General features: G+C 37.8%; 1 protein-coding gene across 1 annotated transcript in view; it reads right to left on the reverse strand.

The window, feature by feature from the left end:
• LOC149262401 (ubiquitin carboxyl-terminal hydrolase 6-like) overlaps positions 1-15,295 on the reverse strand; it is a 315,784-nt gene extending 300,489 nt beyond the window's left edge. Inside the window, exons 1-2 of the mRNA XM_089424395.1 lie at positions 15,199-15,295; positions 15,053-15,097 (exon numbers count right to left, since the gene is read on the reverse strand). Coding sequence (XP_089280521.1) covers positions 15,053-15,062 — 10 coding nt within the window. The 5' untranslated portion in view covers positions 15,063-15,097; positions 15,199-15,295. The remainder of the gene's footprint in view (positions 1-15,052; positions 15,098-15,198) is intronic.
• Positions 15,296-27,146: the final 11,851 nt, after the last annotated feature.

A 27,146-nucleotide genomic window follows, 5' to 3' on the forward strand; every position in this document is an offset into this window, starting at 1 on the left:
AATTTTCACCTCATGATGTTGTAATCAAGGATCTAAAAGATCCTAAACAGATTCTAGCTACTGGTCTTGCTGATGATTCCAAAAGGTTGTATAAGTTTCACAACTTTGGGTCATCAAATCTTCCCTCAGTATTTGTTGCTCATAATGATGAAGTGAGCAAACTTTGGCATGAGCGATTTGGTCACTTAAACTATCGCTCCCTTCAGCATCTATGTAAAGAAAATATGGTGACAGGTCTTCCTATGGTATCTTGCAGAGATGGTGTTTGTTCCGGATGTGTACTCGGAAAACATCATCGGGACAGTTTTGACAAACGTGCCTCTTGGCACGCCTCAGCCCCTTTACAGCTTGTGCACAGTGATTTATGTGGTCCTCTTCCTGTTGCTTCATTCTCTGGCTGCAAGTACTTCTTAACTTTCATTGATGATTTCTCCAGACGCACTTGGGTATACTTCTTAAAACTCAAGAGTGAAGTATTTAACACTTTTTTGGCCTTCAAAGCCTTTGTTGAAAAACAATCTGGACATCAAATTCTTAAGCTAAGAACTGATAATGGTGGAGAATATGTTAAAAACACATTCATCAACTTTTGCACCGAAAATGGAATTCAAATGCAACATACTGTTCCATACACTCCACAACAAAATGGTGTAGCTGAAAGGAAAAATCGCACCTTAAAGGAAATGGCTAATTGTATGCTGCAATCTAAAGGACTCAGTCTTAGTTTTTGGGCCGAAGCAATTAATTGTGCAAATTATATAATCAATCGCACTCCTACTAAGGTTCTAGAGAATATCACTCCAGAAGAAGCTTGGAGTTCCATTAAACCAGATGTAAGTCACTTTCGTGTGTTTGGAAGTGAAGCATGGGCCCATATTCCAGATGAAAAGCATAAAGCTTTAGAACCTAAGAGTGAGAAATGTACTTTTGTTGGATATTCTGAAGATGTAAAAGGTTATAGACTTATTCCATTTAAGTCCAAAAATGTTATCATTAGAAGAGATGTAAAATTTGATGAAACTAAATCGGCCTGCGAGCCTAGTCCGGCGGATGTGCCACCTCTTCCTATCTCTTCTACTTTTGAAAACATTTCTTCTTCAGATGATGAAAGCGAGGATGATAATCCTCCCCCACCTTCTCAGGATCCTCAACTTCCAAGATGGGTCCGTGCCACTCGGGATGCAGCAGTTGATCTTGCCGGTGATCCTACAGATCAGCGACGTACACGTTCTCAGTTTGAAAGAGCCTCTTCTTTACTGGCTCAAGCTCCAGTAAATCATGATCCTGACACCTTTGCAGAAGCTTCAGGCCATCCACATTGGGAAGCAGCTATGAATGAAGAATATCATTCATTGATGACAAATGATACATGGGATCTTGTTCCTCTACCAAAGGGACGCAAACTTGTTAGATGTAAATGGGTTTACAGAACCAAGTATGGACCAGATGGGAAAGTTGATAAACATAAAGCTCGTCTCGTTGCTAAGGGCTTTTCACAGGTTGAAGGCATTGACTACACTGAAACCTTCTCCCCTGTTGCCAAAATGAACTCTATCCGCCTTGTTCTTTCCCTTGCTGCCTCTTTAAAATGGGAAGTCCATCAGATGGATGTTAAATCTGCCTTCTTGCATGGGGACTTGCAGGAAGAAATCTATATGGAACAACCCATTGGCTTCATACAAACAGACTCCAGCCTTGTTTGTCGACTTAAGAAATCCCTTTATGGCCTCAAGCAAGCTCCTCGGGCTTGGTATGCCAAAATGGATAGCTTTCTTTTAGAATCTGGCTTTTCTAGGTGTCATTCTGACAATACTGTCTACACCAAGAAAGTGGGCAACTCTCTTATCATCCTTGTTCTTTATGTTGATGATCTTATTCTTACTGGTAGTGATCCCAACCTTATAAACCATGTGAAGTCCAGCCTTAAAAAGAAATTTGAAATGACAGACTTAGGACACTTACACTATTTTCTTGGTCTTCAAGTCTTGCAATCCCAAGAGGGTATTTTCCTTTCCCAGTCCAAGTATGCTTGTGATATTCTTCGTCATTTTCACATGGAAGACTGTAAGCCAGCCCCTTCTCCCTTTCAGTCTCGAGTCAAACTTTCAGTCTCTTGTACTTCTCCTGAAGTTGATGCTACCTTATACCGTCAACTTGTCGGAAAACTCTTGTATTTAACCCATACTCGTCCTGATCTTTCCTTTGCTGTTGGCCTTGTTGCTCGTTTTATGCAAAACCCCCGTGAAAGTCATTGGAAAGCAGCTAAAAGAATACTTCGTTATGTTCGAGGTACAGTACAGTTTGGGATTCATTACAGTGCCAAAGCAGCTCCTCTGTTAGTTGGTTTCACTGATTCTGATTGGGCTGGTGACCCTGATGATCGGAAGTCTACTGCCGGTTATGTCTTCACTCTTGGTTCAGGACCTATTACATGGGCTTGTAAGAAACAGGCTGCCATTTCTCTTTCGTCAGCAGAAGCAGAGTATCGTGGTGCCGTGGAAGCTAGTAAGGAAGCCTTGTGGCTTCGTCAGATCCTATCAGAGTTTGGCTTTGAGCAGCAGCATCCAACCACACTTTGGTGTGATAATCAAAGTGCCATTCAGCTATGCAAAGATCCAGTCCAGCATCAGCGCAGCAAACACATTGAACTACACATGCACTTCATCAGAAAGCTCATTCATGACCATGTTCTTGAAGTGCAATATTGTCCAACAGATGATCAGGTTGCAGACATCTTCACAAAGGCTCTCACAGAGGCGAAGTTCACTAAACTTCGATATATGCTTGGAGTTCAGGAAGTTGTCACTAAGGGGGGATAGGCTCTAGTGCCTCCTTCCTTCTCCTATTGTGTCATATTTGTAAATCCTTCAATCCTATCCCAAGTTGTTCTTAAGGGGGGATGTTAGGATATTCCGACACATAGGATATAGTTAAGTTCAACTTGGTCTAGTATAGAGTTAGGTTAGAGTTAGGTAAAGTGTGTTTCTTTACCGTTGTACATTTTGTAACTTACAATCCGACGGTCACGATATGTAGTGATCCGACGGTTCACTCTCACCTCGGTATTACCGACACTTGATCCGTGGCTTGACACCCGATTGGTCCATGAGTTCTATTTAAAGCGCATGGAGGGTCATTGTTCGGGTAATCCGTGCATGAGAGAAGCTTATGTAAATTTTCATTCTTTGATTAATAAATTGCCTGTAGTACCCACGTTGGGACAGGCCGTGGACTGTTTCCCTCCTTGCACTTTGAGGGTTTTAACCACGTCAAAAATACTGGTGTATTGATTTGAGATCTGGTTGTGAGCGGTGTCCTTTTGGTATTCTTTCTGAGGAACTTACCCTGTAAATTCCTACACGAGTCATCAGTTCGAGCCAAAGAGAGGCCAGCGCAGAGGCAAAAGAGGCTCACGAAAAGCCACGCAGAGACCAGGAGGGTTGACGCAATTGGCCAAGGGAGCAAAATAGCCTTCCCGGGATTGCGCAGAGCCTAGAGGCTCAGTCCTTCAATTGTTGGGGCATAGGAAGATGTGGGCAGATTGCAGGGAGTGAAGCAGGTGGGGTGTTGTTGCTGCCAAGACTGAACAGTACCTAACGGCGCAAAACCAAGGTAGAGGGAGTCGCTACCTAGGCGGATTTCTAGCAAAGAAATCTAGATCAGTGTTGCAAGTGCATAGGAGATCGGAGAGGTGCGACTCGACAGTAGGCAGGCAGATTTCCAGGAGGGAAATCGAGACTCAGAGGAAGTCTAGCAAAGAACTTCCAGGAGGGAAGTAGCGACTCAGATGGAGTTGGAGAGAGAACTTCCAGGAGGGAAGTAGAGACTCAGAGGAGTCGAAAGGAAGAGTAGAGAGATGGCCATGAATGGACTAAGGGATCAAGACAAGCTGGACGGGGCGTCCAACTTTGTTATCTAGAAGGCCAGGATCTTGTCTGTTCTAGATAGACATCGCATCAAGGCCTTCACCTTGTGAACCGTGGTTATCCCAGTCGACCCAGCTGACAATGAAAGGTATGAGGATGCGATGGCCAAGGCAAAATGCATAATCCTTGATGGGGTCAAGGATCATGTGGTCCAACATATTGCCAAGAAGGAGACAGCAAAGGAAATGTAGGACACCTTGAAGACATTGTATCAAGGCACTCCCGTGCAGAGGAAGATGCTACTGAAGAATCAGTTGTGGTCATACCAGATGCAGAAGGGGGAGCAAGTAAATCACTTCCTCAATAAGTTGCACGAGATCCGGGACCAGCTAATTTCATAGGGGCCACGCCGGATCAGGAGTTGATGGTGAGGACCGCCCTAAACGCAGTCTCCGAGGAGTGGGAGACATTCGTCCAAAGCATTCTGAGCAGAGCGAATCTTCCAGATTGGGAAGAATTGTGGGCATCTCTTCGCCAAGAAGAGATCAGATGGCTGACCAAGACGAGAAAAAACAGCACAGGAGCCCGAGTCAAGAAAGAAGAGGAAGAGGATGCATCTCTGGCATCTGCGGGGAAGCAGGAGAAGAGGAAGAAAAAGGACCTCTCCAAGATAAAGTGCTTCAACTATGGGGAACTGGGGCATTATGCGAACCAGTGTCCGAGGAAGAAGAATAAGGGAGAGGCGTCTGACTCCAAGGCAGCGCCAGCCAAAAGGATGTAGAGGAGGATGACGATTGTGCCATGAGTGCTCATGTACCTCTAGAGAAGAGGTGGGGAGACATCGAGCTGTAGTCAGGAGGACTACAGGCGATGAGGGGCAGGATCCTTGAGGTACCCAAACTCTTGGATCATACCTGGCTACAGGAGCCCCGAAGTGACAGTAGCAGTGTGGCAGATGTCGGTAGAAGCGGATGCGAATGAAGCGGCACAGAGTGCTAGAGTGCAGTAGTCCCAGGCAGCGTAGAGAGGCTTGCAACAATGCGAGAGGCACAGAGGAGGTTGCAGCAATGCAGGATGGCACAAAGAGGTTTGCAACGGTGCGAGAGGCACAGAGTTGTTGCAACAACGCAGAGGCAGCAGAGGGAGCATAGGATAGCAGCAGAGAGAGCTTAAGCATTAGGAGTGTTTCTAGCCTAACAAGGAAGTCAGTAGTTGGGTGGATCAGTTACTTACTTCTCAGTAACTGAGTTGCAGTGCAGTAGCAGTAGTAGTAGCACGATGCAGCATGATGAGAGAGAACTGCAGTGCAAATGCAGTGTTGGGAGAAAGGACCGCCAGCAGCACAGATGCAGAGGGAGTTGACATACGGATGTAGCAGTGACAGTGGCAGAGCCACGGGTAGCAGTACAGGATGTAGAAGTGCAGAAGATGTTGGGAGGGGAGGCCTAGCATCAGCACAGGTATCAGTGTCGTATAATCAGGGTGATGCTCAGTGTGGAGTATTACTAGAGCACAGTCCTCGCTAAGAGGGAGTGTTGATTTGGGGTAGCATCAGATGTGCTCTAGCCATAAAAATTGGTGGAGAGGCTAAAGCACATGAGATCACCCAGAAATGGTTTGGGCAGATTCTACCCGATTAAGGAGATATTAAAATAATTAATATTTTTAACGGGTTTCTAAGTCTAAACTTAGGAAAATAAAAATATTAAAGGGTATTAATATAAAACTGGGTTAGAAGGTTCTAAAGGACATGGATCAAGCCAAATCTAGTCTTAGCCGTTGATTAGAGATGTAATCTCGGCTGTTGAAGACTCAAAAAAAAAAGTATAAGAGGAGACTTGAGGTTCAGTTGGAGAATACACCAGAGTGATCAGTCATTCTATTTTCTAGAGCAGAGTTTGCTAAGAGAAATCGAATCAGTGATCAAAGTTGCAGCGAGGGGCAATGAGTACGACGCAGAGAGGCAGAGATAGTGTCGAAAGACCAGCGCAAAAGTAGAGAGGCAGAGATAGTGCCGAAAGACCAGCGCAAAAGCAGAGAGGCAGACGCAGAGCCAGAGGGAGCCACGCAAAGGTTAGCAGGGATTGCGCCGAGGCCAGAAGGGCCTACGTCATCCAAGCAAAGGCTGCAAGAGTGACGCAGACAGCCAGAGAGGCTGCGCAGAGCCTCAGAGGGCTGACGCAGAAGGTTTCAGGCTGACGCAGTGCTTCAGATTGTGCTGGAGAGGGTTTCGTGGGGCAGACTTTCAAAATATCTGCTTCTGAAGAGAGATATTACTGCCAGATTTTTTATCTCTGTCGGGTGAGCCAGTTTGGCACCTAGTGTACTCAGAAAAGCCGCTTAATAATAAAAACCCTCAGAACTGCTGCATCGGTTTTCCCAAGTTGGGTTTTCCTAGGGACAATTGTCCAAAAATAACAGTGTCACTTGTGTGTTTGTCTATTTCTTTCAACTGTTGATCTGTAGATGGTCGAGACTGTATTGTGTTTATTTCAGTATTTATATGGTTAAATAACTTGTTAGTAATTAAACAAGTAAGCGAAATAAACCAGAGAATACAGCTAAAATTTCTAACGGGTAATACTTAGAAATTTCAACACATGGCAGCAATGCTCCCACTCATGGAGAGGATGTGGATCTTAATTATATGGATGAAGACATATTTGATGATGTGTAAATGTAATTTATGATGATGTTTTAAACTTTTGAACAATGAACATTGAATGCCATAATATGCCATATGATAGTAGACTACCAACCATAGTTCATTTTGTACTTTGTACCATGTAGTGTGCATTATTAATTTTGGTTTTTTTTCAATTGTGGTTCACGGTCACTGAGTGGCCGCTACATCCACAGGCAATAATCCGATCAAATCCACCTGAAGGGATCTACCCGTCGGCCTAATATGTCGGGCCTAACCCCAAGTGCATCAAGGAGATTTGACCCCGTGACCTCCCAATTGGCAAGGTACTTAGCAACGGGAACTCGACCAACTGAACTATCCCTTAGGGCATTTTGGTGATGATGTTGTCGTGTTGATGATGGAAATTTGAAACAGAAACTGGGAAACTTGATGATATGTTGAATGTTATAATAATCACTAATGATGATGACAATGTTTATACTGAATTGATGATGATGATTTGTTTATTTTGAATTCATGATGATGATTATGTATTTTTAGATATAGAATCTAGATTCTAAAAGATGAATGGCAATATGAAATTCATATTTTGTTATTGATATATGTGTCTGTGTGTGTGTCATTTCCTTGTCGTATCGTATCCGGATTTTTTGAAAATTTGTCATATCTATTTCAAACCCCGTATCTGTATATGTTCTCATATCCATTTCAGTGCAACTTAGATTCAGGTCTATACACACCATCTCGTCATCATTTGGTTTATCTCCCACTGCAACTAACTCATCCTTTACCAATCTAAATTTGGTGAGGCGACTGGTAACATCTTCTCCCTTATGCATTTTTGTATTCCTTAGCTTTTATCTGAGAAGTAGCTTCATATTAGTGGTAGCATCCTAGAACAACTTCAACATAGCGTCCCACATTTGCTTCGTTGTATCTAGCTTAGCGATATGCAGAACTATATGGTCCTTAACTCCATCAAGGATTATCCTCCTTGCCTTGGCATCTTCCTTCTTGTATGTTGCAAATTGTGCTAGATTCATTGGAACCGCTATCACACTGATCGCATACTCCTTAAGACCATTTTATTCCAACAATAAAGAAGTCATGGCCTTTTAGATGCCAAATTTGAGGCTCCATCCAATTTGTCCTAACCTCTCAAACCTATTAAGGCCATTTTCAAACCCACGGAAATATAAAAAAAATAAAAAAAACAAATAAAAAACAAATTAAACAAAAATAAAATAATAAAAAAAAATAAAAAAACTGAAGAATATGAATTGGGTATTAAGCCCTCAGATTCTTCTCTTCTTGTCCCTATGCAAAGCCTTCTTCTACCCTCAAATTTGCTCTGATACCATGTGAAATTTTAATATTGTTGTAGTTACTGGTTATTATTGTCCTATCAAATTTGATTACTTGTCTTCTATAATTTATTTGCAGCAAATATTGATGCAACTTCACAGAAAATTAAATAAACCACAAGAACTGAAAAAATATTGCACATGCACAAAATAATAAACGTTGTTAATTTTGGACAAATGTCCCTTGAAAAACCCTATTGTGGGGAAAACCAATTCTGCAGATGAGTATTTTTATTATTCTCCAGCAAAATTTGTAATTGAAAATAGTACAAAAGTTTGTCGTAAATTAGCAAACCTCTGGAAAATTGTTTCTTTCACTTTTGCAAGTCAATTTGGCTTCCTAGAGACAACTTGGCCCCTCTGATCCAATTTAGCACTCCTCTAGAGCCTCAAACTAGTCCACACATGCGGCCCTAGCAACTTAGCCCTCACTGGCAAACTCGCACTGCTTGGAAATAAACTCGGCCTCCTTTGGAATTCGACTTCTCCTAGCACACTCGGCTTCTCATGTGCAAATTGATCATTATGGCAAATTTCTCCTTGCTCCGACAACTCAGCCTCTCTAAAGCAATTTTCACTGCTGGGAACCTCATCCTCTCTACAGATAAAACCGACCTCCCTTTAACTCTGAGAAACTGGAAATCAATGTGAAGTTTTATCTCTTGTGACTCTGTCTTCAATCATTGTTTATCTCGATTTATTGATGCCCTCACGTTATCACTGCACCCTTGCTATCACTGCAAATTTGTGTCCCTGATTGTGTTCTCCAAATGCCCATTGATTTCCTCTTTAATCTCTCATTGAGCAATCAACGGCTACGATCTAATCTCAATCAATGGCTAAGATCACCTTGACCCCATCACATGACTTTTCTAGAAGTCACTAGAGGAAAATCAATTTACCTCAATTGATCCCTATTAATTAAGCCATTTCCCTAAGTTAGACTTCGAAAAATTAATAAATTGGCTAATTAATTCTAATTAAGGTAATTTTCCCTAGAACCTTTTTTTGGTATTGGAGAAAATTAATCCACTGTGTTGCTTAATCTCTTGGATACCATTTGAGACTAGAACACATGTCTGAGCTACATAAACTAACATTCAATGTGCTAGAAAGGTGTCAAGCCATCCCTCAAGGGAGATCTAATGCATCTATGAGAAACCACTTAAAACATACCCTCAAGATCAAGTGAAATCAACATCATTAGGTAAAGAAACCACTAAAGTATCATAGTGTACCATATTCAATGCTAACACAAAAATACTTCACACAAACCTTGCCTTCAAATGTCTTACTAGCTCGTGATATGTAAGTAATTTACCACACTAGTGTTAGGGATGACTGTGTAATTAGCCCTATTATGTGTGTTTCCAACCCCAAAGGGGAGAGACAGTTGCTAGGCATGCCCATCAATCCATAGGCGCATGTCATAAATGTGGTCATGGAGTGGGAAAGGCTTCAAAGAAGATGCCATAAGCCATAATGCCAGCTGAAGGAGGTCCAACATCCTAAGTATAATGAAAATAAGAGGGGGCAAACGTGGAGACCTAAGTTACTCCTTTCCTCAACCTGCTTTTCCACCTTTCTGTTGCGCCTTTTACTTGAATAACTTTTCTTTTTTTTCTTGCATAGCTTGGGTGGCCAGCTTGCTTTATGATTTTCTAATACCCCTTAAAGATGTAGTGGTTTATTGCTCATTAGGATTGGGACATTATAAGTTCCTTTGATTTAGATAGAGCATGAGATGCTTAGGAACTAGGTGATGGATAATGGGGGGCTAGAGCTCAGGCTAGGATTTTTCCCATGTGCTTAGTATTAGTCCCGACCATCTTTTGCATTTTCCATTTTCTTTCAATTGTGGCCATATATGCTTTTATCTTTCGTTTAGCTACATCAACGTCTTAGGGCAAAGTTTTTGGGCCCTGTTTCAAAGATATGGATATAGGGTGTTAGTATCAATGACAAATGATAATCAACCCAAAGAATGGAAATGAATATCAGGGATAGTTGGAAAAAGACAACTATGGATTACCTATAATGTCCTCTTCTAATTAAATGGCTCAAGGAGGACAAAATAGCCTAACTGACCCCGTAGGCTACAGTCATTTATAAATGGGGAAGCCCATTATTCAATGTTATTGGGGTAACAATGGGTAAATTAGGCTAATTGGAGGAAAACTTGTGGTAAAAGCCAAATTTGGGGTAAAGTGGAGGGAAACTTGTTAGTCCCTCAAATTAAAATTAGGAAAAGAGCCCCAAAAGAAATCTATAAATAAGAGAGAGGAGAATCATTTTTCTCATCGTGGTTGTTGGATATTTCCATTTTGTGAGTTGAGGCTCCTGAGGGCTTTACGACCCCTTTCATTTCTGATTGGTTTCAGTGATGAAAGATCCCACCCTAGCCAATCCCTTCCCTTAATTTGTTTAGCATAACTTCTAAGACAACATCCAAACTATTTGTGGAAGAAAAAGGTTCTAGAAGGCTAAGTTATGTGGTAGCTATGGCATGCAACATTCTCTTTGGACTAGCAAATACCACCCAAACATCATCTGAGGCGGCGAAGTATTACTTGGGACAACGAGGGTCCTATGCTTTTAATCTAAGGTTTCAACCCATCTAAAGGGCATCTCCTTGTAGTAGCACAAACCGAGGAAATAGTATTTTGTGGCAACATATGGATCTGAGACAGTCTTGAGGCAACGAAAACGTTTGAAGGATTCATTCAGGTTTGAAGGATTAATTCAGGTGACAGCACATTAGTTCTGGGCTAAACCTTTGACAAAAAGCCCCCTAGACTAGATCTATGGCAGTGAGGAAGCCTTTAAGGCTCAACTAGACAACAGATCACCTTTAATGGTCCCCATTGTGACAGCGAAGGGTTGCAATAAACCCTAATGTGGCAGCAGATATCCCTAGAGGGCTCCTGATGATAGTGGCTCATCCCCTAAATCTGAGAAGTTGTGACAGCAAAATCCTTCGGAGGGTTGAACTAGGCAATGAAGGACTGATTGGGGGCAATGTAGGTTGGTTGGTTGCAACAGTCTATCTCTATAACCTTCTCTAAGGCAATTATGTGGCAATGCTTTAAGTCTATGGCAAGTCTGTGGCAGTTAGACATCTTCGTGGCATGATCTGTGGCAAACAAGCCCTACTATTTCAACTATGGCAAAGAAAAGGAGCAAGAGATAGCAAAGCCTAGGCTCTAGCTGATACTAGGGCTGACTGAAGGTCAGACCAATACTACTAGGGCAGTAACGCTTTTAATAATTGTTGTGGATCTGAATTTTAGTAGGACTGGGGGTTTATAACCCATTATGTATTTTTTGAACTAGTAGCATATCTATGAATTGTTGGTGGGACTAAATCATTGGTTACACTATCTATTGAATTCAATAATATTCCTATTTGCAAGAATTGAAAATAATAATGTGATATTGGCAGAATACAAATTTTGTCATGAACTTCAAACCCTAGGGTAATATTCCCTAAGGGATATTACGTTCCTTGAACACGCTATATAAATTTGTGCCTCCTATTCATGCCTTTCCTGAACAATGGAAAGAAAAGGCCTTGGGAAAGGTCACACTAGACTAGGGTCAAAGGATAACATCCCAAGTGTGAAGTGTGGGAACAAGGGTACAATCAAGAGCGACCAATCATGAAGCTTAACTTGTGATCCCTATTAGAATGCCCTTAACATTAAATGAAAGCACATAATTACATAAATGGTTAGTGTACCTTCTGATAGATGACCCACTTCCCTTCAAGAAGTATGCTAGATGAGAGAGAGCACTGACAAAATTATAGGTGAAGTGTGGATTAACATGGGATTGTTGGTTGGCCGGCTGTCCAAAAAGGAGAAAAAATTTCTACAATGGGTTACTCACTTGGGTGGGTAACATAACCTAATTTCTTTCAACTATAATTTCACCTCCTAACCTTTTTATGATGAAAATATTTTATAATTTAGTTAATTTCAACATTATGCTTGTAATTAAATGATTTGAAATCTAAATAATGATTTTGGGAAGGTCATGATAGATGATTGTTGGTTCAATAAGCACATCTTCTACAAGATTTCATACACCATACCATGAACCTTGACAATGCACTCAATATTCAATAGCAACCTGTATACCCTTGCTTGGATGGCATTAATGGCAGCTCATAAGATGTTTGGATGACACAAATGGCAACTCTTATTTTTCCATGTGTCAACAAGGGCTAGTTTATTCCAGCTAGTGGCTAATTGTATCCAAATTTACCCAATGCTCTACCCAATCCCTATCAACCTATATGCTGGTTGATGGCAACATGCGCTATTTTTCAAAATGGCAACTGTTTGGAACAAGGGCTAATAGTAAAGGTGCCCACAATGACTAGCCACAAAGGTGAACAGTTGTGTGCCTTGGTTAGGTCATATCCGTTAGTTTTGTTATTATCATTATTAGATTTTATTTTATTACACATCATTTACAGCAGGTGGGCTGAAATATTCAGCAAATATTGACTCTAACATGACAAAAGAGACAATCATCAAACAGCAGGTTGCTGACTTGGCATATCTTGCATCAGGCAGGTTGGTTACGTCACGTAGTGAGCTTTATATCCAAGTCAAAAGATGATTTTTGGAATGCAGATGAGAGGAGCATTTGGTGCATGTAGAATTTCCAGGCTCCAGCATAATGATTTTCACTACCATCACATTCAGTGGCTGATCATTTTCGTTGATGCTCATGGTGCAAATAAGTTTAAAGATTTTTGGCAAAATTATTCGTTAAAATAACCATTATAAGAGGACGATAAAGTTAGCATCATCTAATAGTCATATAATTTTGTTTATTAGGTGTTAGCATTATGATTATTAAGCAGCCTTAGACAAAGTGTAATAAAGTCACACGGCACATTAATAAATAAGGTTAGGATACATAAAGTGTTATTGAATTGTAGTTAGTTTTCCATGGGATTGTATTTTTCGTGAAGCATTGGAGTTTTGTACATAATCCAATCCTTTCTCTCTTTCACTCTTTCTGCAACTTTGGAATAAGCAGTTCTTGTTTATTACCAAATTGATAAAGTACTTCTGCAAGTATATCAATATTGAGTAATATATAATAGCCTATAGGTAAGAATGATGGTTCCAATGACACTCATGATGATGTATAAAAATACACTGAATAGTCACAAGGTGAATAGATGTGCGGCCTTTGATATTTCATTAAGTTATTTATTTATTTATTTATTGTTATTATTATCATTATGTTTGCTACAAATTGATTGGTTGCCACTATACCCCATAAGATATATCCAACAGCCTGCAAGTCATATATATCAAAATCTCATGACTCAACCTAGAGCCAAAACATCCCAATAGAGGAGTGTCCGCTCTTTCAGCGAAGCTACTTTGGGCCAACCTGAAAATTATTGGCCAACATATCATAGACAAGATTTGAACATGAGTGGAGCAGTTAACAAACTTACAACCCATCGCTCAGGTTATAACCCCATGACTATGTTTGTTACAAACATAATACTTTTGCGTGTGCATGATTTAATAGGTCTAGCAACTTACAATTTCCCTCATTGCAGCCCCAATGACATAGGGCACTCTATGAATCACCACATCCAGATAAAGGTAGGGAAACAGTAAAAATCCATTATTTTGCCTCGACATATCCCAAGAAAAAACATAGACCCTAGATATATGGGCACTAGCTCATTGACCCATGCAAACCAATGAACTAATTCAGTTATCCAATAATCCAACACTGCAAGCATTTCTGCTGCTTGCATCGTTAGTTCCGTTGGTCATGGTTTCAGACTTTCAGTGCTGCAACTGTTTACTTCACACGGATGTTTATTCCACCCACCATTTCATCTCAACTATGGCCCTTTTTTCACAATAGACAACATTTCCTGTCAAGATAAATCAATCGCAGACACATTCACATCAATCTCCTGACCTTATCAAATGCTTTGGGTGTAACCATGTATGCTCAGCATATGTGATGATAACGGAAATTGATGGATAAGTGAACCAAGATACATGTTATAGGGAAATAGGCTCGGGTGGCCAGTCAACAGTCAATATTTGGCGGGAGATACATAATAGCTAGTTCGCACAGATAAAGGAGGAAGTTCAGGTAGGCAGCTGATGGAAACCAAACATAAGATGATCTTCAAGTTGAATGAATCAGTAAAAGGAGTTTTCGATTGTGTATTGCAGATGGCCCAGTTTCCACTCTCTTTAATTCATTGCTCAGGCTACTTAGCCTACAAGTAAGCAAAGCAAAACAAGCTGAACGAAAACTTCTATCCTTCTGGATTCAAATACTTCCCTGGAACTAAATTGTAAATTCTAGCACATGTTACATGGTGACAAAATATGATGATCATTGATGACCAATAAATCCTAAAACAACAGAATGGGAATATATCTTAGCCAGCAGTTCAGGTATGACATTTTACACAGAATATACCCATATTGAAATCATGGATAAGTCTCAAGAACTAAGCGATAACAAAAACAATCCTTTATTTCTGCAGTGCATTTGGGTTAAAGACACATTTTCTGAAATGCCGAGAACAAATTATATCTAGAAGCTTCATATTCATACCGAATCGGACGAAGAAGCATGAAAGAAACAAGGCAATGGAAAAAGAAAGCGTGGAGCTGCACATACTCAATACGAATGTTTTCACTTATCATTCACTCTCTATGTAGCAGACCAAAAAACTTGGCGAAACCCCTGCTCGCAAGGTCAGTTTCTAAATACCGGAATGACTGCAATTGTACTTCATTTTTATCACAAAAGAATTTGAGCTCCAGTTTAAAGTATAATCCACATTCGTGAAAATCTAATAGAATGATATACCTCAAACATATGGCAAGTAGATTTATAAAAACTCCATGGCAAAATAAGGCACCTTAACCTATTTACGCGTGATCGGGACCTTATATTTCCAGAACACTTGAGCAGTAGGCGGATACAATAAAACGATTTATAACTTGCAGAAAAACCATTCGGCACTTCATTTTATTTTAAGAAGAAACACGAAATTTATCAATTTTAAGAAGAAACACCGAATTTATGAAATAATCAGCTGTGCAAGGGAACTAATCACCAGAAAGGTTAAATTTAAGCTTTGAAGAGAAGGGAGATTAGCGAAAGACCTGTCACCATGATGAGAATTCGATGCAGAGCTCCTCTGCAAAACCCTACGAACAAGAGAGAAATCGAAAAGACGTCAGAAATTTTGACCTCCTTCTATTTATGGCGCAAAATTGGCAAACTAAGGAGACCGAGCATGGTAAAATACCTTATTATTATTACTGTATTTTTCAGTTTTTGGTGGGCTCTGCTCTTCTTATTTTTTTTTAGCTTTATCCCTAATGAACCTGCCAGGCCTGTCGTTTAATTTTTTTGTTTATAGTTCTTATTGAATTTAAATTCACTTTTTTAAAATTAATTTATTCATGCGAATATGTCCACATCGATAAGGATGCTCACTCAGATAGCTATTTAGTCAATACTAATATGGATTTTTAGTCAATACACTTTAAATATTATACATTTTCTTTATAAATATTTTTAAATAAGAAGCTACCATCTAAATGAACTTTTTTCCCTTTATTATCATTTTTTTAGTGATTGTTTTCTATTAATATTTTATTTTTATTATCATTTTTTATTAAGTGATTGTTTTCTATTAATATTTTATTTTTTAAAATAATTAAAGGAAAACAAAATTTACCAGGTTAAAGATAGTTTATGGGACAGATTGCTTCTTCATCTGCTTGATGTATTAGGCCTTTTTTTGTGAAGCTTCAAAATAAATGCTCCTAGCTTCTCGACAATAGATTATCCCAAGAGCTTGTTGCCAGCGTATCTGCAAAGCTTTCATTTTTGTCTTTGAAAGCTTCACTTTCTAAAATGAGATGTTTTTCTATTTCCACTTTTCCGGAAGAACAAAAAATGCATATTATTGTCTCCCACACTTCCTTGGCTTTTTCCAGTGCGCTATTTCATAGCGGAGTTGATGAGAATTAGTCTTTAAATGAGCAATAAGAATTTTGGCTCTCTAAGACATATTAGCCTCTATGTATGCTTTTGATTGATGACTATGAGTAAGATTAAACACTTCAATATAGTAAAAAAAATAGTTCCTTATCCCAAATACCCTTGTGGAATTTTTCTATAACAAATATTAAATATTTATTTTTAAAATCATGATTTATAATTAATATTATTAATATTTATCTTTTCTTAAATAAATGTTTTAATAAACTTTCACTTTTTAAAATAATTGAAATTAAAAATATATAAATTGATTGGACATACTTTGTTAAACAAACTTATGATTCACATCAAACTAGTTTTTCTTGACGATGTACTACCATTCTCGTCTAGTACCATTTTTCGCGTAGACCACATTCACTGTACTGTCATTCCCTTTATATAAAAAATTGCTTCGAAATTGAACAAATATTTTTAAAGTAATGTCATTTGTTCAAATTAATGTGTAAATAAAAAATTAAATTAAAAAATAAAAAATATATATATATGTATATATCTCGTTACATAAAAATTTACTTGAAAATGAACAAAAAAAAATTGAAGTAAAATATATTTATATTTCTTTTAATTAATTACGTTTATATTTATTATATTTATTCTTATCTTTAGTGGAGTAGGTTATATTTTTGGCTTGGTAAGATATATTTATGTATATTTTTTAAGTATGATTTAATGTGTTAGAGTTCTAGTATATAAGTAGTTTTTAAAATAGTTTGACGAGTGAAAATTTATTGTTTTGGGTGACTATTTTTCTTCTTATTAAGAATAAAAATAAAAATAAAAATATTTATTAATAAGGATAAGAAGCAAAAAAAAATATAAGTGAAGAGGAAGTGAGACTTACCCAATTTATAAAGAAAGTGTCATAAAATAGATTTTATTTTTATTTTTTTTTGTAAATTTTGTCTATTAATTTTGATTGATATCAAAAAAGATTACATATGTAAAACTTCATGCCTATACTAAAAGATTATGGGTCACTTATAGAAGACTAATATAGAAACTGATCATAAGACTCTTTCGATAGCCCTTGAGACAAAAAAAAACATTAAGAAAATATTAAATTAAACCAAAAAAAATCAATAAATAAATGAAGGAAATATTATTATTATATTTTAAAAATTAAATAAATAATAATATTATTCATTGACATTAGTTAATATTATTACGATTAAAATATTTAGAAAAATATTGTTAAGAAATGTATTATTTTTAATAATGATTATTAAAATAATATTATTATAAATAATAATATTGTTTTTATTTATATTAATGTTAATAATAATAATATTATTATTATTATTATTATTATTATTTAATTTACATTTCATTTGTTATTCAATTTGAAGTGTTATTATGGAGTTATGGCTAATTTTCTAGAATTTATTGATGGAGATTAGCTGTATTGAGATATACATTCTATAACAAGGTATGAGGGAGATGTGTAATTTCTTCTATGTTCAACTTGGAATCGACACAGGTCACTTTTAAAATAAAATAAAATTATTAAATAAAACAATAATATCTATATATTTTGAATATAGATATTTGATCAATTTTAATTTAAAACATTAATAATTAATGTACATATTTAGTTTTAAAAAAATTGTAAGCTTGGTGGGATCACATCTTCATCGTGTCCAATATATCACCCCAATCGAGGAAGGGGAATTGAACAGCACCATATTTAGTTAATTTTAATTAAAAGCAGTATAAAACACTAACTCGATTGGATAATTGTGTCCAAAAAGTTATTTTAGAGCTTGGCATGACACAAATGTATAAAAAATTCGATATTCAACCTCCACTTGTCTCATTTAAAATATTTACTAAATTAATTATCAAAAACAAAAGTAAATATACAAAATTTGATTATAAGCATTATAAAACATTAATCATTTCACTCTCAATGATTGTGAGGGAGATTGTGATTCCTTCGGTCCTCAATGTAAAATTGACATGTATAACTTTTAAAATAAAAATAAAATATCCACTAAATAAAAAACCTATGTACACATAGTTAAAAACTATATATATATATATATAAAGGTGATATGTCTAACTTTTAAAATATAAATAAAATACTTACTAAATAAAAAACAAACTAAACTAGACATAATAAAATATATATATATGATGTGTGTGCATGTGTGAGATTGCTCAAAGAGGATAAATTTACAATTTACTATGAGGGAGATTTTAATTTAGTGAATGTTTTATTTTTATCTTAAAAGTTAGACATAATGTGTGTGACAATTTTACAAATAAAAAGAAAATATTCACTAAATAAAAAAACAATCTAGGCATAATAAAACACACACACATATATATATAAGATTATTAGTTTTGATTTATTGTGCGGAGAGGTTCAATTTACAATTTAGTGTGAGAGAGATATGTAATTCTTTTTGTGCTCAGCGTGGAGTTGACATGTGTCCTATTTTATATATATATATATATATATATATAAACAATGTTCACATAGTAAAAAACAAAAATAAGTATACATATGTGGTTATTAGTTTTAATTAAAAGCATTATTGATATTACACCTGAGAATGAAGGAGATGTGTAATTCCTTTTGTGTTTAACATAGAGTTCACACCTAGTATTTAGAAAAAATATTTCATTCTCAACCATAAATATAATATTTCAATGTCTATATTACATAACACGACTTTATATCTCCCCACATGTAGTGAGAAGGGGAAATACATGGGCAAGAGTGACAGAGCACGTAATAAGTGGAGAAGTTGTGCCACGCCTTCCCCTCCCATCAGCCCTATATATGTCATATATCATCAATTCATTTTTCATCATGGCCATGAATTCACTCAAAAAACAAGATATCCCAATAACTTTGTTGTGTTGTAGCTAGTTTGTACTTGTTAACTCTTAGATGCTTAAAATTATTATAATGATCACTATGATGGACTCCAACCTTTTCTTCTTGTAGTTTCCTTGTGATATGTTCATTCCTTCCACCCCCCTCACTTTAGTCCACCCACATACAATTGATTGTGTTTGTTCCCCTCTGGTGATAAACTTGGCTCCTTGGCTTGTATCGTGGTTTTTTAGAGAGTTAGGCTAGGACAACCTACTCTCTACCAACCCCTCTCACCTACGGATTTGGTTCTCATCAACTTATTCTCCCAACCATCTTCAATGCTTCCAACCCCAACCATGGTTTAGGAATGGGCTCATTTTCGCAATGGAAGTGGTGGATGTGGTACTATGGGTGGCTCATGAGCCAGGTATTGCCTTGAGTCCTCAACCCACCAATTTCAAGAGTAGAGGTTGCAAGATGTTTAACAAGAGTTGTGGGAGGTCAAGGAGGAAATAATACAGGAGTATGATGTTCAATTTGACTATGAAATTATTGTCAATATAGCAGCTTAAGCATCGAATACCGACCACACTAATGGGTAGTGAAATCAATAGATTTGCACCATCAATTTATACTAGCACATAAAGTCTTTACTAGGCAAAATTTTGCTTCATAGGAGCGATGCAAAAGACAAAATACTTTTGATGTTGGACAAAATGGAATTGCAAATGTAGGACTTGGGTCACGAAATGGAATGAATTTAAGACAACATAAGACTAGGAGTAGGCCCTAAAGAAAATTTCCAAGCTTTAAACACCCCTATCGAGGTGGAGCCCTCTAAATCTTCTTAATTTGTGATGTATTTTTAGTTTATTTTATAGCATAGGCAAGTTTCGTCAGTGATGAACTCCCAAATTTCTTAGACTATGCCTTTGTTATGTAACCTATTTTTTGCAAAATTTTGATTCTACATTTTTCAAGGATAAAAAGGCCTATTACATTGTCAATGGTCTGGTTTCCTAATGGCAAACTACTAGGTCACTCAAAATGAAATATCTTGAACGATCAATATAAATAAATTCACTATATATATATATATATATATATAGAGAGAGAGAGAGAGAGAGAGAGAGTATTTTATCTTTTAAAAATAATTCAATCCATGTCTTGAATAAAATATTTGAATATCGATGTTAACTAATATATTTCAATATCAATTTTATATACATTTATAAAGAGAGAAAGTGATAACAAATGTTAATGTTGATTATAAATAAAACATTTAGATGTTGCTCAATTTGCAACCGTAGTGATAATGAAGTGTTATGTTCCAAGAGAGTCGAGGTTCAAATCCCCCTGATTTACCCTATCTGTGAAAGGGGCGTACGTAGGCACATAGAAGCTATAGTGGTAGCGATTTGTTTGATTCCCCCAAATGTGGCTTCCATCGTCAACCCCTCCCCTTAAGGTTTGAACCAGAGACTTGGTGGGGACTAAACCCACTCAAACTAACTAGTCTACACCTCATACGTTTTACAACTAGGTGTAAAAATTTCAATTACTTCTTAGAAAGAGGGATGTGTAATTCATTCAATTTTTAATATGAAGTTGATATGTGATATGTAAAAGATATTTCAATGTGGGTCATAAATAAAATATCTCAATATCACCTATATAAATAGATAAATAGAAAATAATAATTGTGTGTGTGTGTGTGTGTGTGAGAGAGAGAGAGAGAGAGAAATTCAATTACATCTTAGAAAGATGGATGTGTAATTTATTCAAATTTTAACATGAAGTTGATATGTGATATGCACAATATATTTCAATGTGGATCATAAATAAAATATTTCGATATGCACTTTGAGTAAAATATTTTAAAATCAACTATATAGATAGCTAAATAGAGTATGTGTGTGTAGAGAGAGAGAGAGAGAATACTTCATAGTGTGAGGAAGATATGTATTTGAGAATATAATAATAAAATAAAAAACATTTTAAAGTGGACTATAAATAAAATATTTAAATGTCTTTGTTGAGTAAAATATTTCAACATCAACTCTGTAAAGCAATCCAAAAATTCTTATGGTTTAAACATTTTATTGGCATGTTGCTCAAAATGAGGAGATGTGCATTTTATTCTATGTTGAACCTGGAGTTGACACATGTTCCTTTTAAAATAAAATAAAAAATTTCACTACATACAATAGCACTGCCTACTATAATACATATATGGTTAGTTTTGATTACAAGCATTATAAAATATTAACAATTTCACTCTCGGTGTGATTGTGATTGTTTGATTTGTTATTTGCGCCAAGAGGAGCATTGATTGTGATCACTTTGTTTGTTATTTGCATTGAGAGGAGAATTTCAGAGCACGATATGATGGAGGTGTAATTTTTTCGTGCTCAACCTTGATCCGGATTTAAACAGGAACGCAACAAATTATAGAGATAACCATATACACAAAGATGCAGCGGAAATAATACTTCATTTCATTAATGGAAAATACTGAAATATGCTTACAACCAGAAATGGAAATAAACCAGCTAGGGCGATGGTAGCTTATCTCTGAGAAGAGATGTGATGGCTACATGCCTCTGAACTGTGTTACAATGAGACTCGAAGGCCATTTTATTGTTGAGAAACAATGGAAAACCCTTAACATTCCAAAACCTAACCCTAGGAGATGAAACGCCAAACTGTGGGCCCCGTTTGGGGGTAAGTTGGTACATCAACTTCCCGGGGTCGTAACTTTGGCATATGATCTCCGTTTGACGCGTACAATAGCTCATTAGAAAGATCTATCCGAGCACTATCATTGCTGGAATGGGCAACATTGGTCCCATGTTGCCCTCGGATTCCCCAAAAAACGTCGTTTAGGGCCTCAAAACGGCTCCGGAAGTTCAGGACCCAAAAAACTGCTAAAAATAGTAAGTTGTGCTACAATCAAGGAAACTGAAAATGCTGAGAAAGACAATGGTGGGGGTCCAGGTGGACTTGGCAGGTGGCCACCAATATCCACCTGGATCAAACCTAGAGTTGACATGTGGCCCTTCTAAAATTAAAAAATAGAATATTCACTAAATAAAAAAGCGATGTCAACTTAAACAAAGATTACAAAATGGAATAATGAAGATTTCAATAATATCTTCAAGCCAAGCAAGCTTTGGAAGACAAAATGCAACATGTACAACAACATATTATCTTAAAAGATGAGACAGAGGAACTAACTATGGAAGAGGCAGATCTACTTACCCAGTTAGAAGATCATAGATGTCAAGAGGAGATATTATGGAAGAAAATTTCCAAAATAAATTGGTTATAATAAGAGGAACTCAAAAAAATCTACAAATCTATGTTAAAACATCATCATCACAATGAGATCTCCTTGCCAATGGAGAAAGATCGAAAGAAAATAAGAGATCATCGTGATATGGAAGAAGTTTTGGTTGCCTACTGATCAAGGTGGATCTTCAGACACAGTGGCATGGGAAAAGCTCAAAATTCAAAGTGGCATAAAGGCAATTATCTTGACATCAGATCAAAGTGCTCGTTGCCCTGATTTCAACGATGCGAACGGCACTCCAATCCGAGTCTGAATGAAGGAGATAGAAGCAGTCAAAGTTTTGGGTTGACTTGCAGGAAACAGAGGAAAATGAAAGTCCAAGGATGCTCTTGGAAATAGGCCCATTGCATAGATCTTTTCATTCTAAATCTACTGCAACTTGAATGGGCTAAAATGGACTTCGGATGATGAAGTTATCGCAAAAAGAAGTTGTTTCTTCTAAAAAATGGGTTTAAAGCCTTATGAAGGAAAATCGCAATCGGAAGGGGTCAAGGGGCGGACTTAAGGCCAAGAGGAAGGAACCCTCGATCAGCGATCTCCGACTTATCGCAATCGGGGGCAGGCAGTATGCGATATCAGGACCCAGACCAGGCGACATGCGATATCGGCGTCGACGATCAACATCGGCGATCTGCTTCGGCGTATTTTAAGCTGTAAGGAAAGACCCCTGGGCCGCAGCGATTGTGATATGTCGACAACGATATTGCGATGGGGCCAATAGCGATACGCCGACATCGGCAATCGGCACAGTCAAAGGAAAGACCCCAGGGGCATTGTGACTTTCGATAAGCGCGGACCCAACAGGAGAATAAGGCAGATTTTATATAATTTGAAGTCTGGCTTTATAGCTTTGTAGTCGGATTTTCTTGTGTTTTCGTGTATTATTGTAAAAAAAAAAAAAAAAAAAAGAGAGGCTATTTTCGGATTTTTGTTGTGAAGAAAGGTCGAACAGCCAGATTCATCGTGCCCACCGATCCTTTCGTTCAAACGGCTTCTATTATAAACAAACCAATTCCCCGATTTAAGCGGCCTGGTAACAAAAAGAATTTATAAAGCCTCGTGAACGAAGAAAAGTGCAGGGGAGAGGACCGTGCACATAGTTCGAGGTAGGAGCTTGCAGGAGGGGCGAAAGCTCGTTTTATCCAGATTTTAACAAATTTTATATGGTTTCAGCCCTTCTCGATGCCACGAATGCAATGGCGCTATCCGTTTCTCCATCTGAGTTCTGCATTTTTTGGCCATTTTCCAAAATGGAGGTATAAGACTCCTTTTTTGTAACTAATGATTGTATTCTTCTTTTTCATGCCATTTAATGAATGAAGGCCTCCCCATTGATCGAGCAGGGCCCGGAGACGTAGTCCAAGTCGGACGAACTCCGTTATCAAGCTTCTTGTCTTCTTCTCATGCTTTATGTGTTTCTTCTTCTTCTCTCATGTGCACATTAAATTTCTATGGTTAAGCTGCAATTTCTACATGTGATTCTTTAACACATCTATAAGCAAAAGATCTTGGATCAAGTGGTATCAGAGCAGGTCTTTTTAGATGTGAATTGCATGTTTGTATGCTAACAAGAAACAGGCTCTGAAGAGGCGAAGGGAAACTAGAGCCTTTCGATCCCGAAGCGGGGCGTGCACATCGAAGGAGAAACATGGCAGAAGATGAGGCTCGTCTTGAAGAGGAGCGCAATTTCCACAAGACCTTCTATTCAATGGCAGAGAATGTCGGTCAATTTCTTTCAAGGCTGGAGAAAGCAGAAGAGAGAAAACCAGAAGAACAAGGTTTAGCGCATGGAAATGGTGGAGAAGAACCCCCTCCTTCTCCTTCCACGAGTGAAAGTTCTTCTTCCTCTCACCACCATAATCATAGAAATTCAAGGGATGCATCTAAGAAACCTCCCTTTAAATTAGATGTCAAATTTGATCTTCCCATGTTTAATGGTGAAAGCAATGCATAAAAGCTTAAAAATTGGATTAGGTAGATTGAGATGTACTGCAGGATTCAGCAGATCGTGGAGGATGAGGCGAAGATTCAGTTGGCCTCTCTACGACTGAGCAACACCGCTCTCGTTTGGTGGGAGAGCAAATTGCAAAGCAGTAAGAATGTGGTTAACCTTTTTTCCTCATGGCCTGATTTTATTTCTGCGTTAAAGGAACAATTTTATCCCTTGGGTTACAAGCAAAAAGCATTAATGAATTGGCAATATTTAAGGCAAGGCAAAGGTCAAGATGTTCAAAGTTTTACAGAGGAGTTTAGAAAGCAAGCACTTAATTTGGGTATTGCACTTGATTCACCTGAAGTAGTAACTAAGTATATTGGATCATTACATAGTTACATTAGGCATTCATTATTATTGTTTGAACCAACTACTATTGATTCTGCCAGTGTGAAGGCAATTCATCTTGAGAACAGGGGCAAAAATGAAAGAGATGATCATTCCAAGAAACCACCTTTCAAACCTCCCAATGGCAAACCTAAAGCGAAATGGAAAGGAAAGGAGAAGAAGACGACATCAACCAAGAAAGAAGAAGGAGAAAGGCCTTATTGCAATCACTGCAAAAAGGAAGGTCATGACGACGATCATTGTTGGAAACAGTACCCAGAAAAGAGACCAAAGAAGTATGGAGGAAAAGGCAAGCAGAAGACAGTGGCAACTGCGCAGCAAGACCTTGGATCCGATTCGGGAGATGAAGCATTGATCACAGCAACAGGAACAAAAGGTACTCTTACACCTCATGTTAATTCTGAATCACATGAAAGCACTAGTTCAATAGATGAGTTTCTTCCTAATGAACAAAAGAGAGTTGAACTATTTCATATTAGAGTTATCATAAATCATACAAAAGTGGAAACTCTATTTGATACCGGATCCCAAGCAAACTTAATTTTAGAGTCCTTGGTAAAGAAGCTAGGCTTGGAAACTACACCACATCCAAAACCTTACCCACTTGGATGGATACATGATAAAGCAAAACTGAATGTAACTAAGCAGTGTAAGGTTAAATTTGTGATTGCTTCTAAGTTAGTGGATGAGGTAAAACTTGATGTGATACCATTGGATATCTGTGGCATGGTGTTAGGGAGTCCATATCTATATGATAAAAAGGCAATCTTCTTCCGTCATGAAAACAAATACCAAATCACAAAAGATGGGGTAGAATATATTGTAAGGGCTCATCAAACTAAAATCAATGCCAACCTTGTAAGTGCAGGACAAATGAAAAGGTTGGTGAATTCCAGTAAGGGTTGCATGCTTATGGTTGTAAGGGGAAAAGAGGCAGAATTAGCCGACGCTTTCCAGGGTTGTGATCAAGAACATAAAAAGGAATTATGAGATGTTTCAGGAACCAAAGGGATTACCTTCGAAGAGGGAAATCCAACATGAGATCCATTTGCAGCATGACGCTCCTTTACCAAATATTGGCATGTATAGGATGTCGACCATTGAGATGGAGGAAATTAAAAAGCAGGTGCAGGAATTGCTAGACCAAGGGGTCATCAGGGCCATCACTTCTCCATGTGGCTCACCGATTGTCTTAGTGCCAAAGAAAGATGGCACATGGAGGATGTGCACGGATTACCAAGCACTAAAAAAAATCACGGTGAGAAATTGTTACCCCCTTCCACGCATTGATGACTTATTAGATCAGTTAAAGAATGTTATCTATTTCACCAAATTGGATTTGCGTAGTGGTTATCACCAGGTCCGAATTACAGAGCAGGATGTGTGGAAAACCGCCTTCAAGACCAAACAGGGGTTGTTCGAATGGATGGTGATGCCATTCGAACTTTGCAACGCTCCAGCCACTTTCATGAGGGTCATGAATGATCTCTTTAGGCCTTTCATTGATGAATTTGTTCTTGTATATCTAGATGATATCCTTGCCTTTAGTAAAAGTTGGAATGAACATGCATGTCATGTGAAGAAAGTGTTTGATGTATTGAAAAAAGAAAAACTCTATGTAAAATTGTCAAAGTGTGAGTTAGGGAAAACCTCTTTGGTTTACTTAGGTCATATTGTTGGTCATGGTCAGTTAAAAATTGATCCTTCTAAAGTTGAAGCAATTGTAAATTGGCCTAAGCCTACTAGTGTAATCGAGGTCCGCAGCTTTTTAGGTGCAGTCCAGTATTGGAGGAGATTTATTGCTAATTTCTCTGTTATTGCAGCACCTTTGCACACATTGACAAGTGTGAAACAGGTCTTTCAATGGGGAGGGAAACAACATAAGTCCTTCAAAACATTGAAGGAAAAGATCAGCACCACACCGGTCTTAGCCTTACCAGATCTCCAACAGTCGTTCGAGATCGAAACAGACGCCAGCGGATATGCCATGGGAGCTATACTGATGTAGCAAAAGAAGCCGATATGTTACCATTCCGAGAAGTTCTCTCAGGTTGTGATAAACTATCCCACTTATGACAAGGAGCTTTATGCCTTGGTTCAGAGTTTGAAAAAGTGGAAACACTACTTGATCGACAAGGAGACCATCATCCATACAGATCATTAGCCCTTGCAGTACCTTCAGTCACAAACCAAGTTGCAGCAATCTTGTCATTTTAGGTGGATGGGTTTTCTTCAACAGTTTCATATGGTAATAAGGTATAACAAGGGCACTAGCAACAAAGTGGCCGATATGCTATCTCGCCCTCCTATTTCTGCTTCTGTTATTTTGCATAATGCTTCATTATCTTTTGAGAGTTACGCTGAACAATATGCTAACGATGATGACTTTAAGGAGATTTATGCAAAACTAACCCATGGTTCACAGGTGGACAACTATCACTTGTAGGGGAAATTGTTGTATCACCTTGGCAAATTGTGCATTCCCACAGGGGAACGAGTACATGTAATTCGAGAGGCCCACACCTCTCTTGTGTCTAGTCACTTTGGTGTCGAAAAGACTTTATGTCATGTACAAAGATTTTGTTTTTGGCCTCATATGAAGAACATTGTGACTCGCTATGTAAAGGGTTGTGTGATGTGTTCTGTTTCAAAGCCCTCTAATAGAAAACT

Source organism: Pinus tabuliformis, chromosome 6 (genome assembly GCF_031772625.1).
Source record: "Pinus tabuliformis cultivar Carrire ecotype Pingquan chromosome 6, CPIR1, whole genome shotgun sequence".
In the NCBI taxonomy this organism is placed as follows: domain Eukaryota; kingdom Viridiplantae; phylum Streptophyta; class Pinopsida; order Pinales; family Pinaceae; genus Pinus; species Pinus tabuliformis.